The sequence below is a fragment of the Lissotriton vulgaris genome, chromosome 7 (assembly GCF_964263255.1).
Source record: "Lissotriton vulgaris chromosome 7, aLisVul1.2, whole genome shotgun sequence".
Taxonomy (NCBI): domain Eukaryota; kingdom Metazoa; phylum Chordata; class Amphibia; order Caudata; family Salamandridae; genus Lissotriton; species Lissotriton vulgaris.
The window spans coordinates 1,024,674,203-1,024,691,061 of record NC_141695.1 but is presented as its reverse complement, the minus strand read 5'-3'; the positions used below and the strand labels follow the sequence as shown (position 1 = coordinate 1,024,691,061).

Below are 16,859 nucleotides of genomic sequence, written 5' to 3'. Positions count from 1 at the left end.
GGGTGTAAGGCGCAGTCTTTGATGAGGCACCACGGGAAGTTCTAGGAACGTGGTGTACCATGCTTGCCTCGCCCACGTTGGAGCAACCAGGATGAGAGTCATCGAGTGCTGTCTGAGTTTCCGTGCCACCAGAGGTATGAGTGGGGCTGGCGGAAAATTGTACGGAAAAGCGTACGCAAATCTGCCTGACCAGTTCATCCATATCGCATTGCCCTGAGACCGCGGGTGTGGGAACCTGGCGGCGAAGTTTGGGCATTTTGCGTTCTCGTTTGTGGCGAACAGGTCGATGTCTGGATGCCCCCACTGCTGGAAGTACGGTTGCAGCACCGATGGATGAATCTCCCACTTGTGCACCTGATGACTGTGCCGGCTGAGCAGATCCGCCATCTGGTTGTCCTGGCCCTGGAGGTGCTCCGCCATGAGGATAATGTTCCTCTGAATGGCCCACTTCCACATACTCTGTGCCAAGTGGGACAACTGTGGAGAGTGAGTACCTCCCTGCTTCTGGATGTAATACATGGCAGTCATGTTGTCCGTCCGGATCAACACGACCTTGTTGCACAAATGTATCTTGAAAGCCTTCATTGCCATGAAGATCGCCAACAATTCCAGCAGATTGATGTGCATCTTCTTCTGTTGATCCGACCATAGTCCCTGCACTGTGTAATGAAGGAGATGCGCCCCCCACCCCAGGAGGGATGCGTCCGTCGTGAGCACTATTTGTGGGACAGGCTCTTGAAACGGTCGTCCCTTGCAAAGGTTGCATGGATTCCACCAATGCAGAGAGCTGTACGCACGACCGGTCACCAACACTAGGTCTTTCAATTGTCCTTGAGCCGGATTCCACTGTCGTGCCAAACACTCTTGGAGCGGACGCATGTGCAGTCTCGCGTGCGGGACTAAGAATATGCAGGAGGCCATCATGCCAATCAACTGCAGAAACACTCGCACGTGTAGAGAGTGTTGTGGCCTGAATCTGCGAATCAGCAGCTGCATGCTGTCAATTCGCACAGAGTTTGGCTGGGCGGTGGCTGTCACAGTGTCAATGTCGCTCCCAGGTACTGCTGTACCTGAGCGGGTTGAAGATGCGACTTGGGATAGTTGAGAGAGAATCCCAAACAGTGCAGGAGATGAATTGTGCGGGACACGTGGCTGGCGCAAGCCAGTCGTCCAGGTAGGGATAGACATGAATGTGTTGTGTGAAGGTGTGCCGCCACTGTAGCCAAGCATTTGGTGAACACTCTGGGAGCGGTGGTCACCCCAAAAGGTAGCACCTTGAACTGGTAGTGCTTGTTTTGTATGGTGAACCTGAGGTATTTCCTGTGTGCCTGATGTATGGGTATATGGAAATAGGCATCCTTTAGATCCAGAGTTATCAGAAAATCCCCCTGACTGAGCAATGGCAGGACCTGCTGCAGAGTCAGAATGTGGAAATGTTCTGAAAGGATGTATAGGTTCAAAGGCCTCAGATCCAGAATGGGTCTGAGAGACACGTCCTTCTTTGGGACTAAGAAATAGAGAGAGTACACCCCTGTTCCTTGCTCCTCTAGAGGCACCAGTTCTATGGCCCCTTTTTGCAGCATGCTGGCCACTTCCTGCTGCAATAAGTTTATGTGCTCTGCGGACATAGGATGGTGTCTTGGGGGTATGTTGGGTGGAGTGGGTGTCAGTTCTAAACAATACCCGTACTGGATAAGTTGCCTCACCCACCGGTCTGTGGTAATGCCCCGGCAGACCGGCAGGAACTGCTGGAGTCATCCCCCGACCGGTGTTACATGGTCCGGGGGCAGTGACAAGACGTCACTGTTTGGTATTTGCTGAGGACCTGGTGTTGTTATTTCCACGTCCTCTGCCTTTGGCGCTGTTACCACGGTATCCACCTCTATAGGTCTCTATTGGTCTTGTTAAAGGTGGTCTGCGCACCACCTTTATTGTATTGTGTTTGCTGGGATGCTTGCCCTCTTGACGGCCCTCTGCTACCTGAGCGACGAAAGGAACCCCCTCTGAACTGTTGAGACTGCAAAGCCCCCATGGACTTAGCCATCTGTGCTCTTTCTTGATCTTTTCAAAATGTGTGTCAACGTCATTGCCCAAACAAAAAATCAGGGTTAATGGGGTGATTGAGCAAACTAGTCTGTATTTCAGGCTAAAACCCTGAAATTCGTAACCATGCCTGCCTCCTTAGCATTACACTAGTGTTAATGGCCCTGGCCGCAGTGTCAGCTGAATCTAGTGCACACTTAATAGAAGCGTTTGATATCAGTTTCCCCTCCTGAATCAACATGTTCGCCCCCTCTCAATAGTCACTAGGCAGATGTTGCAACAATTGCTCTAGGGTGTCGTAGTGAGCCCTATCGTATCTAGCCAGTAGAGCCTGTGTATTGGCTGTTCTCCAAATATTCGCTGCCTGTGCAGCAACCCGCTTCACAGAAGCTTCTAACACTTTAGATTCTTTGTCTGGGGGAGGAGCATCACCACTTGTTTGCGAGTTCGCCCTCTTCCGGGCATTGGAGACCACCAAAGAGTCCAATGGCAATTGACCCCTTATATACGTAGGGTCCACAGGAGCAGGCCGGTATTCTCAATACGCGGGTTCACCACCCGTGCTCTGGTGGTGTCCATGAAAATGTCATTGGCGTGTTTTAGGACACCCTTCAGCATCGGCAGCGTCTTCACTGATCTGTCCGATGTAGAGAAGGTATCAAACAGAAAATCCTCCTCAACTGGTTCTGCATGCATGACCATGTCGTGGTGCCGCCCTTTCAAGCAGAGCGTTGAAGGCCGCTGTATCCTCTGCGGGGGCTGCCTTCACTTGGTAAGACTGGGCGTCCGTGCATTGATCGTCCAGCACATCCTGCGAATCGTCCTGGTTAGATGCATCAGGATAATTAAGTTGTTAGTCATTCTGGTCATCCCCCCACCATCCTCAGTGCGTGTGGGGGAGTGTGTTAATGCTTGCCCATAAAGCCTGATGGGTTCGAAAAGAACCGGCGAGGAAGCAGAGTCTTTTCCTCTTAAGTGGAATTTGATAGGATTCCATTGGATTCTCCGGCAAGATCTTCCGTTTGAAAAGGGTGAGTCTTCCGGTTGCAGTGTCAATGAACAACTTCTTTGATTTTTCAGAAGAAGGTGGAGTGGAACCGACGCCTTCAGGAGTGGCGGTCGTTCCTTTAACTTTCGACATCAGTTTACCAGGGTCGGTGCCATGTGTCGGCTTAGAAGTTTTAGGTCGTGCAGTCGGAGGCAGTCCAAAAACTATAGGTGGAGGTCCCAATGGCTGTTTGGCCGTTTTCTTGGCCATCGCCAACTTCGAGTCAGGAGTCGTACTGGGATTCCCAAAAAGGCCGCGGCTCAATGCGTCACGTTCCAAAGCGGCCATTTTGTGCTGGTCTTAGAGAACCTTCACCATCATCAGCTTGTAGGAATTCGGGCTGAGGGGCGGCTGCGACTCAAGCCCGTCTTCATTGTCCACGCCCCCGAGGGCAGCCTTAGATGACACCGTTCCGTCTTCATGGGCCTTTGGCACCTTTTTGGATGTGCCGATCTTTGGTTTGGCACCCGTTTGTGACCCCCGAAGGGACGATGACACTCCGAGCCTTCTTATGATCCGATGGAGCAAGGCTTTGCGAAACTAATCCTGGTTTGACCAGTTTCAGTTTAGATTGGTCTTTAGTCCGTTTCGTTTTCATTTTCGAAGGCGTAACCACCGAAGGCTTCGAAATATTCTTAGCTGGGCCAGTTTGCGGGGCTGTAGAATAAGCAGAAAGATCTTGGCTAAGGCCTTCCGGCGATGCTTCGACCTGAGCCTTTGACAAGACAGTGTCATTTTTGACCCCCGAGGGTTTGGCCGGGTCGTGCTCATCGCTGGAGCCGCCCTCTGCGGCTCCCATTACCATACCGTCGTCTTACCTAGACGGTCCCATCTCTGCGATGTACTCATCGTCTACCTCTTCTCCGTAGTAAGATTCTTGACCGGAGGCCGGGTCGTAGAAGTGCTCCGGTTCCTCCTCTAGAAGGCCCTCGTTGTCCCCAGCATCGAAGATATCCTCCACATCCGACGTTCTCCGCGCCGGTAGCCTCGCGTCGAAGAGCGAGCGCCGCTTCCGACCTGAATCTCGAACAGGCCAAGCAACTCCCTTCGTCGTGGTCTGGAGACATAGCAACCAACTCCAGGCAGGCAGGCCAGCGGGGACTTCCATCACGGGCCAAATGTATTGCTTGTCAGGCAAAGATATAAATACACACAGTACCACTTCCCAGTTATCGTGCTACTAACTACCCTCCCTACACTACTGGGAGGGAAAAAAAGTTACCCTTCGCATGTGAATAGTGCTACTCCAGCGGCACAGTGAGTGGAGCGGTCCCGGGAATCGGGTTGAGGTGGAAAGTGCTACTGCCACAGCGAGGACGGTCATGAGCTGTGCAAAGGTTTCCCGCCAGGGCAGGTACTGTTGCCAACATGTCTAGTTTGGTGCATTGCTGCCCACAGTCAATATTAACTGGCACAGCGAGCGCACCTCCGGCCAGCGTGCATGTCCGTAAAAGACGGCTCATAAAAAAAAAGAAAAAAAAAAGAAAAAGCAGCTGCGCCAGAGAAATTAAACGTACTTTGGGGTTGGCTAAACATCAAGTGATTGTGGGCAAATCACTTAATCTCCACATGCCTTCCAAATAACGAACGTGTCCTCGGGTCCGGATGAGACCACCTAAAACTACAAGCTGCCGTGCCAGAGAAATGAAAGGTTCATGTCATCTAAAAAGTACAAAAAAACAAGCCGCCGCGCCAGAGAAATGAAAAGGCGCATCAGCCATTGTTGAATCTAAACGCGGTAATAGTAAAAAAAAAAAGTGCTTAGCGGATAAGAGACACTGTCTCCCGTCGCAAGTAAACGATCCAATACAAACAGGCACTGCTTTTCAAAGTCTGAAATCCAGATTGACTTGAGTAATATCTGAACAATTCATTTAAATACATTCGATCTTATTAAAATGTTGGACTTAACGTACCAGGAATCCCTTATGAAAGCTCGGATATTAAAGAAAAAAAGTAGTGACCCGAATGTTTACAGTTCTTCAGTAGGGAACACATTTGAGGACAGTAAAGGATACATGATAAATCAGATTAAATATCAGCAGGTTAGACCATTTGCTGGCAACATGGATTTCCAACTTCATAGGCAAACGTTTTGCAGTAGCAGCATAAAAACTCCATATTGAAAAGCTTACCAACAGGTTTGTTTGGCTGATAAGGTCCTATTGAATCCTCTTCACTATCCTCTGTAATGCCACTGGTCTTTCCGGTCACGCTTGCACCTTTTTGCCTCACCGCAGTCTTTCTTGCTGATCTATGCCCGTCTGCTTCTTCTTCATCACCAACTTCATCCAGGGTAACAAAATCATCAATGTTTCCTGGGAAACCACGCTATGAGTAAACAGAGTTCATTACAATTCTACTTCATGAAATACAGCTCATACCGCAGGTCTTCATTCTATACTTTCCCTACATCAAAATAATTTTAGGCAATATGCATTAATTTAATTAAGATGTTACAGAAAAGTAATATCCAGCCAATACACAAACTAATTGAATCATACCTTTTTGTTCTTTTTCTTTGATGCTTGATTAGAGCCTTTCACATTTGCTTCTTTGTTCAAAGCCTTTTCACTTTTGTCTTTCACAGTTTCGTTATCTACATCTCCGGCCTGTTCATCATCCCCAACCGAACTGCTACTGTCAAGTAATGCTGCAGCCTCGTCATCCAAAAGCTGCTCATCATCTGATTCAAGGAGTTCTTTCTCCGTTAATTCCCCCTTCATGTCAGCCTCACCTTTGGCATTTGCATGAGAGTCACTAGTTTTCCCATCAGCACCACTATCTGTTTTCTGTGTTCCATCCAATTTACTTGATTTCTTTTCATTTGACCCATCCTTCTCATCAGGAGAATGAGCTCTTTTCCTGCAGCAGGAACATTGACAAATAATTTTGATTACAAGGATACTTTAATTTGTCAACAAGATAAAATGTACTATTCACTTGAGAAAAAAATGTACCTTGGTTTCTCTTTTTCAGCTTGTTCAAGTCCCTTGTTGGGAATCTGGAGAAATAAAAAGTAAGCCTTCAATTTAAAATTTATCAAATACAGCATGGCAAGTCAGACCAAAAACTAGTTCAAAAGCTGGAATTATAGAGTTAGATTCTGGAGTAGTAAAGATCAGATAGCTTGAATTGTTCTACAAATTTAATTACGACACTCATTACAAATTGGAATTTTAAGTGTAAGATAACCAGGGGTGTAGCAGTCTCAGGGTGGACTTGGTTAATGAAGTTAAAGTTAGACGTTAGAGGATGCAGCAACGTCAGTGAATGTAAACACTGCAGGTGCGGACAGCTTTTCCACAGAGATATATAGAACCTTTATTCAGTCTAGACCCAAAACTGACCGGTTGTATAATGATCAAGAAATTTCATGTACTTTTAGAAATAGGAATTTTATGGTTTTTAGGTACTGCCTACCAAACTGCACACGTGCTATCTGTTGAGACATTGTTAACTTAGTGCCTGCATATTGCTTACCACTGGTTGGTTTTATTTTCACTCATTTGCTTCTTTACTTCCTTACTTCAAGCCCTACCCCTGGAGCACAGACTGTCCTTCCACTGCTCACTTTTGTAGGCCCTACTTTATTTTGTTTAAGCACTCCAAGAGTGCATTAGTTTTCCACCTGTCTACCCCTTCTCTAATGCACTGGCCCTCATGTCCTTCTCCCCTCCTGAGCGGCTTGATCTCTCAAGCGCTTCTCTTCCGGCTCAAAGTTGAACGTTTAGCCATTTGCTTCTCCTTTCACTCTGATGCAGAGGGCTTTTGATTAGTTGCCCCAGGCACAGCACTTGGCGCAGCAGCCCGTGGTGCAGAAGGCGTGCTAAGACGATTGTGGGGAAAGAGGATGTATGATTTGGTGTGGCAGTGAGACCTTACCGTGCAATACACTTCTCAAACCTTTTAGGTCTAGGAGATTTTGTTAATAAAACCTTAAGCTCAATCCTGGGTAGCTGTGGCAAGAAGTATCAAGGCTTACACAGAGGAAAAAGTATAAAGCATAAACAGCACCAAAAGATTTGAAGTAGAAAAATCGAAACTTTAGAAACCAGACACCAATTAAAAAAACAAAACTATTTATAAGAATTTAGACACTATAACGAAAAAGATACATTTGAGAGGTAGAGATAGATTTTACAAGCAATCAACCGCAAACAAGATTTTCAGTCAACAAATTGGACGCTTGGAAACTTTTACAAAGAAAAATCCTAGGTGACAATGTGCTTGGTTAAAAGTAGTTTGGGTGAGCAACTCCGACAGAGACCTTATCAAGTGGAAGAAATGTGTTACTTACCTGTAACTGCAGTTATCCAGTATTGGTGTCTTTCAGAGATTCAGATGCCTGAATCATTCCCTGTCGTCGAGACGGGAGTCTCCGGTATATAGAAAAGTAATGTCCTATAGACATATATAGAGAAAAGTAGGCCTAAGGGCCTCACCTTAGTAGCCTACCTCCATTTGTAAAAAGGATCAAACTCTAGAAGAGAGCCAATCAGCTAAACCCTCCCTCTAGAACCTTCCCGTCAGGAGCCTCAGTCCCTCAGATTTTCGTACGCACTAAACTATGTAGGTGTGACATTGGTAGAGAGAGAGCGAGAGAGAGCGAGAGAGAGCGAGAGAGAGCGAGAGAGAGCGAGAGAGAGCGAGAGAGAGCGAGAGAGAGCGAGAGAGAGCGAGAGAGAGCGAGAGAGTGAGCGCAAGAGCGATGAGTCCTTCCAGGGAAGGCGGGAGGGTTGCATGTGAATCTATGAAAGACACCAATACTGGATAACTGCAGTTACAGGTAAGTAACACATTCCTTATCCAGTATTATGGGTGTCTTTCATAGATTCACATGCCTGAATCAGAGTAGCAAGCAATATATTTTGCACATTTCTGATGGAGCAGTATATACAAGTCCTTAGATAATACATATCATGCGACTATGAACCATCAATAGACAACAATAAGCATTAGCAAAGAAATGTGTATACCAGAAGAGGATGGAGGAAGGCTCACCTTACTGGAATAGATGGTGTAGCACTGCTTGTCCTACTGCGGCATCCTTCATCAGCTCTGTATCAAGGCAGTAGTGCCTGGTGAAGGTATGCAGCGACTTCCATGTTGCCGCCCTGCAGATGTCGATAACTGGCACTCCTGCAAATAGTGCCATAGATGTAGACATGGCTCTTGTAGAGTGAGCCTTGATTTTACAGTGTAAAGGCTGTCCGGTTCTGTCGTGACAAAAAGCAATCGCCGAAGAGATCCATCTGGAGATGCTTTGTTTGGTATGCGGTAGACCCTCCCTAGGTCTACTGAAGGCTATGAAGAGTTGATTAGATTTTCTGAAATTCGTGGTCTTATTAATATAAAACTTTAGACATCTTTTAAGGACCAATGAATGCAGCGATCTCTCAGCTGCAGTGCTGCGATTTGGAAAGAATGATCTGTGAATCAAAGGGTCATTTAAGTGGAAGTCCGACGGGACCTTAGGAATAAACCTAGGATTGGTTCTTAAAATCAACCCGTCGTCCTTAAACTGCAGGGAGAGATCTTGGATGGAAAAAGCCTGCATTTCACTGACCCTCCTTGCTAATGTAAGCGCCAGGAGGAGAGCAGTCTTCCACAAGATGTACTTTATGTCCGCCCTGTGAATGGGTTCAAAAGGGTGTTTCATCAGTTGGTTAAAAACCACATTGAGATGCCATGTTGGAGGGACCATCTGTACTTGAGGGAAAGATCTATACAGACCTTTAACCCCTTCGCTGCCGATGACGAGCTCAGCCCGTCATCAGCCACGGGTGGCGTGTGCTGATGACGAGCTGAGCTTGTCAGGTAACGCGGCATTTTTAAAAATGCTGCACAGCGCAAAAATCACCGCAGCAGCGATGCAGTTAAGGAATTGTTTTATTAGTCTACTAGACCAGAGAGACGGCCCTTTCGAGGATCTTTTAAATCTTGATATCGCGGCCAGGTGTACCTTTATGGAGGAGTGGGCAAGGCCCGACTGTGCCAGATGTAGCAGGTAGGGTAAAATTTGTTCTGGAGAGGTGGAAAAAGGACGTAGACCCCTGTTCACACAACAGATGCAAAAGCGTTTCCACTTCAGGGAATAAGTCAGGTTAGTGCTGTCCGCTCTTGCTTTGGCCAGAATATCCTTACAATCCTGCAGAATGTTTAGACTGCTGAATTCTCTGTACTCAGGAGCCAGGCCGATAACCTGAGAGATTTCAGATCCAGATGTTGAACCTGCTTGTTGCTCATCATGAGCAGAGATGGATGTTGAAGTAGATGGATCAGCGGCTTCAGGGATAGACAATGCAGTTCTGTGAACCAATGTTGCCTCGGCCAGAATGGGGCTATCAGAATTAAAGTGCAAGGCTCCGCTTTCATCTTTCTGAGGACTCTGGAAAGCATTCGAAATGGCAGAAATGCGTATGCAAAGACGTTGCGCCATGCAATGGAAAATGCATTCCCGAGAGACTGACTGGGGATGCCAAGTTTTGGCATTTGGCGTTCTCCCTGGTCGCAAATAGATCGATTTGCGGCAATCCCCACTTGAAAAAGATTCGAGCGATGGACGTCGGGTCCAGCTCCCATTCGTGCGACAGAGTCCTCTGCTTAGTCAGCGCGTCTGCGATGACATTGTCCTTGCCTGGGACGTACTCCGCTTCAAAGATACGTTGTGGAGAATGAGCCAATTCCAGACCTTTTGCGATTCGCGAGAGAGTGTTAGCGAACGCATCCCGCCCTGTTTCTTCAGGTAGTGCATCGTCGTAGTGTCGGTCCTGACTAGCACTAGGGAGTTCTTGATCCTTGGCAAGAAGGACTGCAAGGCTAGGAAAAAGGCCCTCAACTCCAGCAGGTTGATGTGGAGCTGCTTTTCTGGCTCTGACCATCTGCCACTGATCCTTAATTCCTGTAGGACTGCACCCCAACCCTCCAGGGAGGCGTCCGTTGTAATGACGTGAGGAGCTGCTGGAAGCAGGAACGGCAATCCCGCAAGAGGTTCTTGATGGACCTCCACCACTGCAATGCCTTGATAATTTGCATAGTTATCGTTATGCGGTCTTCGAACGATCCTGTGCTTTGCGTCCACTGTCTGGGCAAAGCCTCCTGAAGCAGACGCATTCGAAGACGACAGTGCGGTACGAGCAGGATGCACATCATTACCAAGAGGGATTTGAAGGTACGGACTGGCAAAGTTTTCTTTGAAGCCACTGATGCGGCCAGAGACAAGCTTGCGTTTCCTCTCCTGAGATGGGAATGCCTTTGCATCTTCTGTATTCAGTGTCGCTCCTAGAAAGGTGATGACCCGAGAGGGATGCAAAGTGGATTTTTCTTGATTGAGTATAAGACCCAAGTGTTTGAAGAGATTCAGACAGGCGTTGGAAGATATGGTTGCGCCTGCCAAGGATGGCGCCTTCACCAGCCAGTCTAAATATGGGAAGACTTGGTCACCATGCTGCCTGAGGAATTCTGCCACAGGGGAAAGACACTTGGTGAAGATACAGGGTGCAGACTTGAGGCCAAAAGGGAGGACACAGAATTGAAAATGTTGGCCCGCCACTGCAAATCCCAGGAATTTTATGTGAGTTTTGTGGATTGGGACGTGAAAGTATGAGTCTTGTAGGTCCAAAGAAGTCATGAAATCCCCCTCCTCTAGGAGACCCAAGATCTCCTGAATCGTGACCATGCCTCTTCAAGAATGCATTCAGCGCCCTGAGGTCTAGAATAGGCCTCCATTTCTTCTTTTGAATCAGGAAGCGGGAGTAAAATCCTCTCCCCTGGTGAGCAGACGGTACTCTCTCTATTGCTTCTTTTTTTAGCATAATTGAGATTTCTTGAAGTAGTCGCAAGTTTTTGTGTCGCATTGGGCGAGGAGTTTTTGGAGGGATATTTTCGAATTCTATGGAATGGCCAAATTGAATCAAATGAAGGACCCAGCGGTCCGTTGTAATTCTTCTCCAATTGTTGAGGAAATGGGTCAGTTTTCCTCCAATTTTCAAAGAAGGAGATGAGGGATGGATGGCTGTAGGAATAGGTCTTTGCGTCCGCCAGTGTTCTTCCATTGGTTTTTGCCTCTAAAGTTGGACTTCCCATAAGAAGACTGCCGCCCTTGTTGTTGTTGTAGTTGCTGGTATTGGGATTTACCCTGGTTGTAAGAATATAAGGATCTGTTCTGAAAATTACTTCTGTAAGAGGATTGTCCTCTGCCCCTGTTCCCTCGAAAGGACTGTTTTTTTAAAAATTGTATCGTGCCTAGCGCTCTTGCCGTGTCAGTGTCCTTTTTTAGGTCTCGCAGAGAGACCTAATGCCGCCGATCCAGAAATCTAACTTCTACGTTCCGGATTTGTAGAAGTGCATGTGCTCATGAACGCGCTTCTATCCCCCTGCCTTGCTCTTCAAAGGCTCCCCTTACCATTTGCTCCTGCCTCCCCGCCCACTGGTTCATTCACACTTCACGGCCGCAGGCGGTGACTCGCATCTCGCCCACTGGTTCACCATGACTCGCATCTCTACTCCCCCCCTCACATCAAAGGCAGCAGCCTCCCACAGGCTCCCCCCCCCCCTCCCCAACGTCCTCTTTGGCTCCTTAACTTCTGCCCTCTTCTCCCCCTCACTGTTCCTTTTCGTGTTCTTCGATGGTTTCTCTTGTTTTCTTGCTTCCAGCACTCTTCTCTTATCTTTCCTCTTCCTGCTCACTTTCCTGCTCACCCACCACAACAATGCTGAGAGCTTGTTAGAACACGTAGGCTAGCAAGCTGTTTACGTTTCTCGGGATGGCGTCAGTTTCCCTTGTAAATTGTCGTCAGATTTCGGGTGTCAGCAGCTGCTCCTTTGAAACATAGGTTCACTTGTAAACCTCTCATGGATCCTGGATCAGTTTATCTTGGACCCACAGCTAAAGGCTTTCCATTTTGGTGCGCAATTGCTCAACAGCTAGCCTCCTTAGAGCTAGCTGCATTTGAATTGCCTTCCGCTCAAACTTCTTTTTGGGAATATCCAATACAGTAATCGCCGCTCTCCAAAAGCATTTACCCAAACAAATACGACAAGGCTTCATCATATTTAAGGTGGAAACTGGCTCATTCAGCCCATTGGAAGTATGACGGAGCGTGTCTACAAACATAAAACGTGTTGCCGCGTTGGCCTGCTCTGGTGTTAATCCCCCCCTCCTCTCCATCCCTCCACCCCCCCCCTCTCCATCCCTCCACCCCACCCCCCGCATTTGAAACTCTGAAAATACTAGCTACGTTTATTTGCATCTTCTGGAGGGAAACGTTCATCCTAACTGCCTGCTTGTAACCTTGAGTAGAATTGTAACATGGAACCTTGAACGCTCCACCCTCTCTCACCCTTGTGAACTCATTTCGCATTTAATGTTTTCCAGAACTCTTGGCAGGCAGCATCCAATTACTCTCCCTGGTGATACATTCAGTTTGTGTAAGGTGAGCGATGTCGTAGAATATCTATCGCGAAAAGAATAGTTGATGGACAGAATGCAGGACAATGTCATACATTCACCCCAGTACAGAGATCTGGGCATAAATCCATCTTTTTAGGTCTCGGCCTAACCAGGCAGCCCACCCCCTCCCTCTCCAGCGCGCACCCCATTCTCTGTTGCCACACGCATTAGTAGGCAGCCCACCCCCCTCCCTCTCCATATGGTAGCTCGAGTTGCAGGCAGCCCACCCCCTCCCTCTACAGTGCCTGCCTCCTCTCTGCCCATGCATCCCACAATTCACTCACTTTCTTTTGCCACAAAGCCCTCACAAGCGCACACTCAAATTTGTCTTTAAAAAAAATGCATTATAGGGGGCGTTTTGCTTTTCCCACTTTATTCCTGCAATACGTTACTTTTTTTAACTTGTTGTCCCAGTTTCTGTCTCTTGTTTATATGCAGAGTATTACTATGTTCCTTCTCCTGCCCTAGCATTCCCATTGTTTACAAAACATGGAATTGACGCTCAGGGTGATAAAATGACCTGCCGAGTATCATACATTTTAGCCAAGTTGGTTAGCCGAATTTAACACTGTAGCACCTAAGTCAACACTTTATCGCCAAACCTCAGATCCTTCCACACATGTTCACTGTATGGAAGGAAATATTGATTCCATTTTTTTCCCAGTCATATTTTTTGTTTTTTGTGTGGTAAAGACTCGACCCCACTTCCCCCCCCCCCCCCAAAAATTGCCAATGGGCTTGTTTATAGCTAGCAGGTTGGCTCAGTGAGTTGAACTTTAGCTGCTAAACAAGGAGTTCAAACCCGTCAAGACCAGATCTGCATTCATTCCTTCCGACGTAGATAAAACTTAGTGCTTTTACATTTGCTAAGTAACACCTGTGATTTCAAAACGCTTCTATCCCCCTGCCTTGCCCTTCAAAGGCTCCCCTTAGCCCGCCCACTGCTTCACACTTCACGCCAGGCCGTGACTCGCATTTCTGCCCAGCCCCCCTCCCAGCGCTGCCTTGTTCTTCAAAGGGATCCACCCCCCGCTTGTTATATGCACCTTTAAGTTGTACTTTACCCTTGCTCGCTCATGATCAGAAATGCATTTAGACAAATGTTTTGTTTGTATTTTAATCACGTGATAAGATGCAATGTCGGGGGGCGTGGCTTGAACGCCGCTCAGGATGGCGGCTTAGCTGCGGAGCTCCGCCAGTCGTGCACCGGAGCCAGCGACTTTCTTCGTCCATACCGGACCTACGGATGCGCAACTGATACCTACCGTCGTCGGAACGTGAGGTGAGCGGAATTTGCTGTCCCGCGCTCCTCTGTTCCGACGATATGTGCAGTTTTCGCCGGTGACGCATTTCACCACTAGGCGGCCGCCATTTTCCTACGCACCTCAGCGGACCTCTCAGTCACCGGGCGCCGCTCTCATGCTTCTGCGTCTGCGTGTGTAACACGGTAATTGCACGCATAAGCTACACGCTTTAATGAATCCAGCTCCTGCAGCAATACCCTTATAATGTGACTTTGTTTAGCGGTTTTTATACGAATTTACCGCTCTTTGTCTCTTCACTTTCCTCAGCATTGTCCCTCATGCCTCAAGCATTTCTCCCCACACGTTGGAAGCACGCTATTCTATATATAGCCTCTTGAATCCTGTCAAGCTACTTTCAATATTTCAATCATTTGAGGACATGTGGTGATAATTACATTTACACAGACATTATGGCTAATTCTCCTTGAGGAAATGTTATCTGTTTTGTAACTGCTATTAGGTCACTTCTCAAAACCCCTTGTTGCAGTTACTTACGCTTCTTATCATTTTTTCTTCATAAACCGTACCTCCTACTGCATATTTGTCACAGCTTCCTCTTCCTGAATTTGTGGAGTCTTTGCTATTCTGTATTTTGCCATCTATGGGGAAGCTTCGCACCCTTAAACTCACAGCATCCAAAACAAAGCCACAAGCTTCTTCAGACTCGGACTCCACAACACCTAATACAATGGAGGAACCTGCTCTCCTCAAACCAAACGCCGCCCACGGCGCAATTCCCAAAACTACGCCACCCAGTAAACTTCTACAACCTGGTTCAACGAAGCGTTTGAAAAAAGACCCCCCATCTCCAGGCTCCTCATCACACTCTGCCTCAATGGATCTTATTCTAGAGGAACTCCGTGCACTCAAACCCTTCATGGCTGAAACCACTAAAACCTTACAATTTCTCCATGACAAGTGGTCTACGCTGGAATCAAGGGTCCTTTTGGTAGAACAATCTACAGAGAATCTTCATGCCTCATGTGCAAAAATCTCGCTCTTGGAAAAAGATGTCTCTCTCCTCAAACGTCAGGCGGAGGAGTTGGAAAATCGCAACCGGAGGAACAACCTTCGCCTTTATAATCTTCCGGAACTTACAGAAGGATCCAACCCAACAACATTCTTCCAAACCTTTCTACCAAAAATCTTGGACCTTCCTTCTTCCACATCTCTGAATATCCAGCGTGCACATAGACTTGGCCCGAAAGTTTCCAACAAGCCTCGCGGAGTCATCATGCTGTTCCTTCAATACACGGATCTCCTCCAAGTTCTTTCGGCAGTGAAGGTTAAAAAACAAGTTATGTGGGAGGGCCGCAGATTATACCTCTCTCAAGATGTTGCTAAGGTCACAGCCGACCGTCGGAAGCAGTTCCTGGATTTGAGACCGCGTTTGAGAGCACTTGACGCCAGATATGGACTACTACATCCCTGCCTCTTCAAAGTGACATATAAAGACAGGACGACTACATTTGAAGATCCACTCGTCCTTGAAGAGTTCCTGCGTCGCCATGAAGCCGAAAACATGGACACTGCAAGATCCGTCTAACCGTTTTGTTTGTTTATGATTGACGTGTTTCCTCATTTGTCTGCTTATACGTTTCTCTATCATTCTTTGTTTCTGATCCCTGTATATGACCACATGTCCTCTACCCCTGTATATCTTACTTCTTTTTATATGATGTTCTAGTGCTATTTTTTGTCTCATTTACCATATGTATTTTTAATGTTCTTATCTACTTATCTACTTTTTACCTTTTCACAGATCCTTTTCCCCGTGTTTCTTCATCCCGGTGTATCCGTACTTCCCTCCATCCCGTTTCTTCGCTGGTTCCCCAGGTGTTCGACGATGTGAGTCTCTGTTGTTGATGTCGTCTTCTTCTGGCGTCGTCATCCCTCAGTTCTTTTTGATCTCTCTTATCTGTTATGATATTCCTACTCTCTACATGCTTTGTTCTCTCTTTTCTACTGTTCTCTTTCTCTATCCCTTTCTTCAACTCTCTCACTTCTATCTCTTTATTACACTCTTTTTATTCACTTTTGATCTCTTCCCTTTTACATTTCTTATTTCTTGCATTTCTTATTACTTTTATCTCTTTTTTCCTATTCACTTTTCAATATATCCTCTCTCATATCATTCTACTGACCTTCCAAATTCCGAGTAGTTACTTGGAATGTTAAAGGGTTAAATAACCCTATTAAACGTCAACGTGTCTTAACCCACTTGACGCGACTCAAAGCTGATGTAGCTCTCCTCCAAGAATCCCACCTTTCAGACAAGGAGGCTAGCAAACTTAAACGTTGCTGGGTGGGACATGTATTTCATTCTCCTGCTTTGGGTAAGAAAAATGGTACTGTTATTTTATGTCATAAAAAGTTAAATGTTTCAGTTGTATCCCATGAAAATGATGATAATGGTCGTTGGGTTATTACTAATCTTCTTATTGATAACATTCCTATTGTTATTTTCAATGTTTATGCTCCTACAGGTATTGATAAATTATTTTGGCCTGCTATTTCTGACAAATTAGTTACAATTAATGAGAAATATGTTATTTTTGGTGGTGATTGCAATCAAGTTCTAGACCCCTTTCTTGACAGGAATTCCAAGGTTAAGTTTATTCCCTCCAAAATGCACTCCCAGTTTATTACTTCCATTCGAAATTATGCTTTAGTAGACATTTGGAGACTATGTAACCCTGACCTTAAAGAATACACGTTCTATTCCCCCACCCATCACTCCCAATCTCGAATTGATTACCTTTTCCTTAGTAAACCCTTAGCACAATTAGCCACTCATTCAGACATCGGTTCCATTTTAATCTCAGATCATGCCCCCGTTTTTGTTGACATTGACCTTATTCCCTTCTCTCCTCATTCAGGGCGTTGGAGATTTAATAACTCTTTACTCCTAGATCCCATATTCTCCACTAAATTTACAGCTTTCACTTCTGAATTCTTTACACTAAATCATCTCCCTGGATCTTCCTTTGTCACGGTGTGGGATTCCTTC

The 16,859-nt window shown here is 46.6% G+C and overlaps 1 protein-coding gene across 2 annotated transcripts in view; it reads right to left on the bottom strand.

Moving 5' to 3' along the window:
* The window catches only part of MATR3 (matrin 3), a 220,219-nt gene that overhangs the window by 57,245 nt on the left and 146,115 nt on the right, over positions 1-16,859 (bottom strand). For both annotated transcript variants that reach the window (XM_086931450.1, XM_086931449.1), the window contains 3 exons: positions 6,052-6,095; positions 5,596-5,956; positions 5,227-5,422 (listed from right to left, as the gene is read on the bottom strand). In XM_086931450.1, coding sequence (XP_086787576.1) covers positions 5,227-5,422; positions 5,596-5,956; positions 6,052-6,095 — 601 coding nt within the window. The remainder of the gene's footprint in view (positions 1-5,226; positions 5,423-5,595; positions 5,957-6,051; positions 6,096-16,859) is intronic.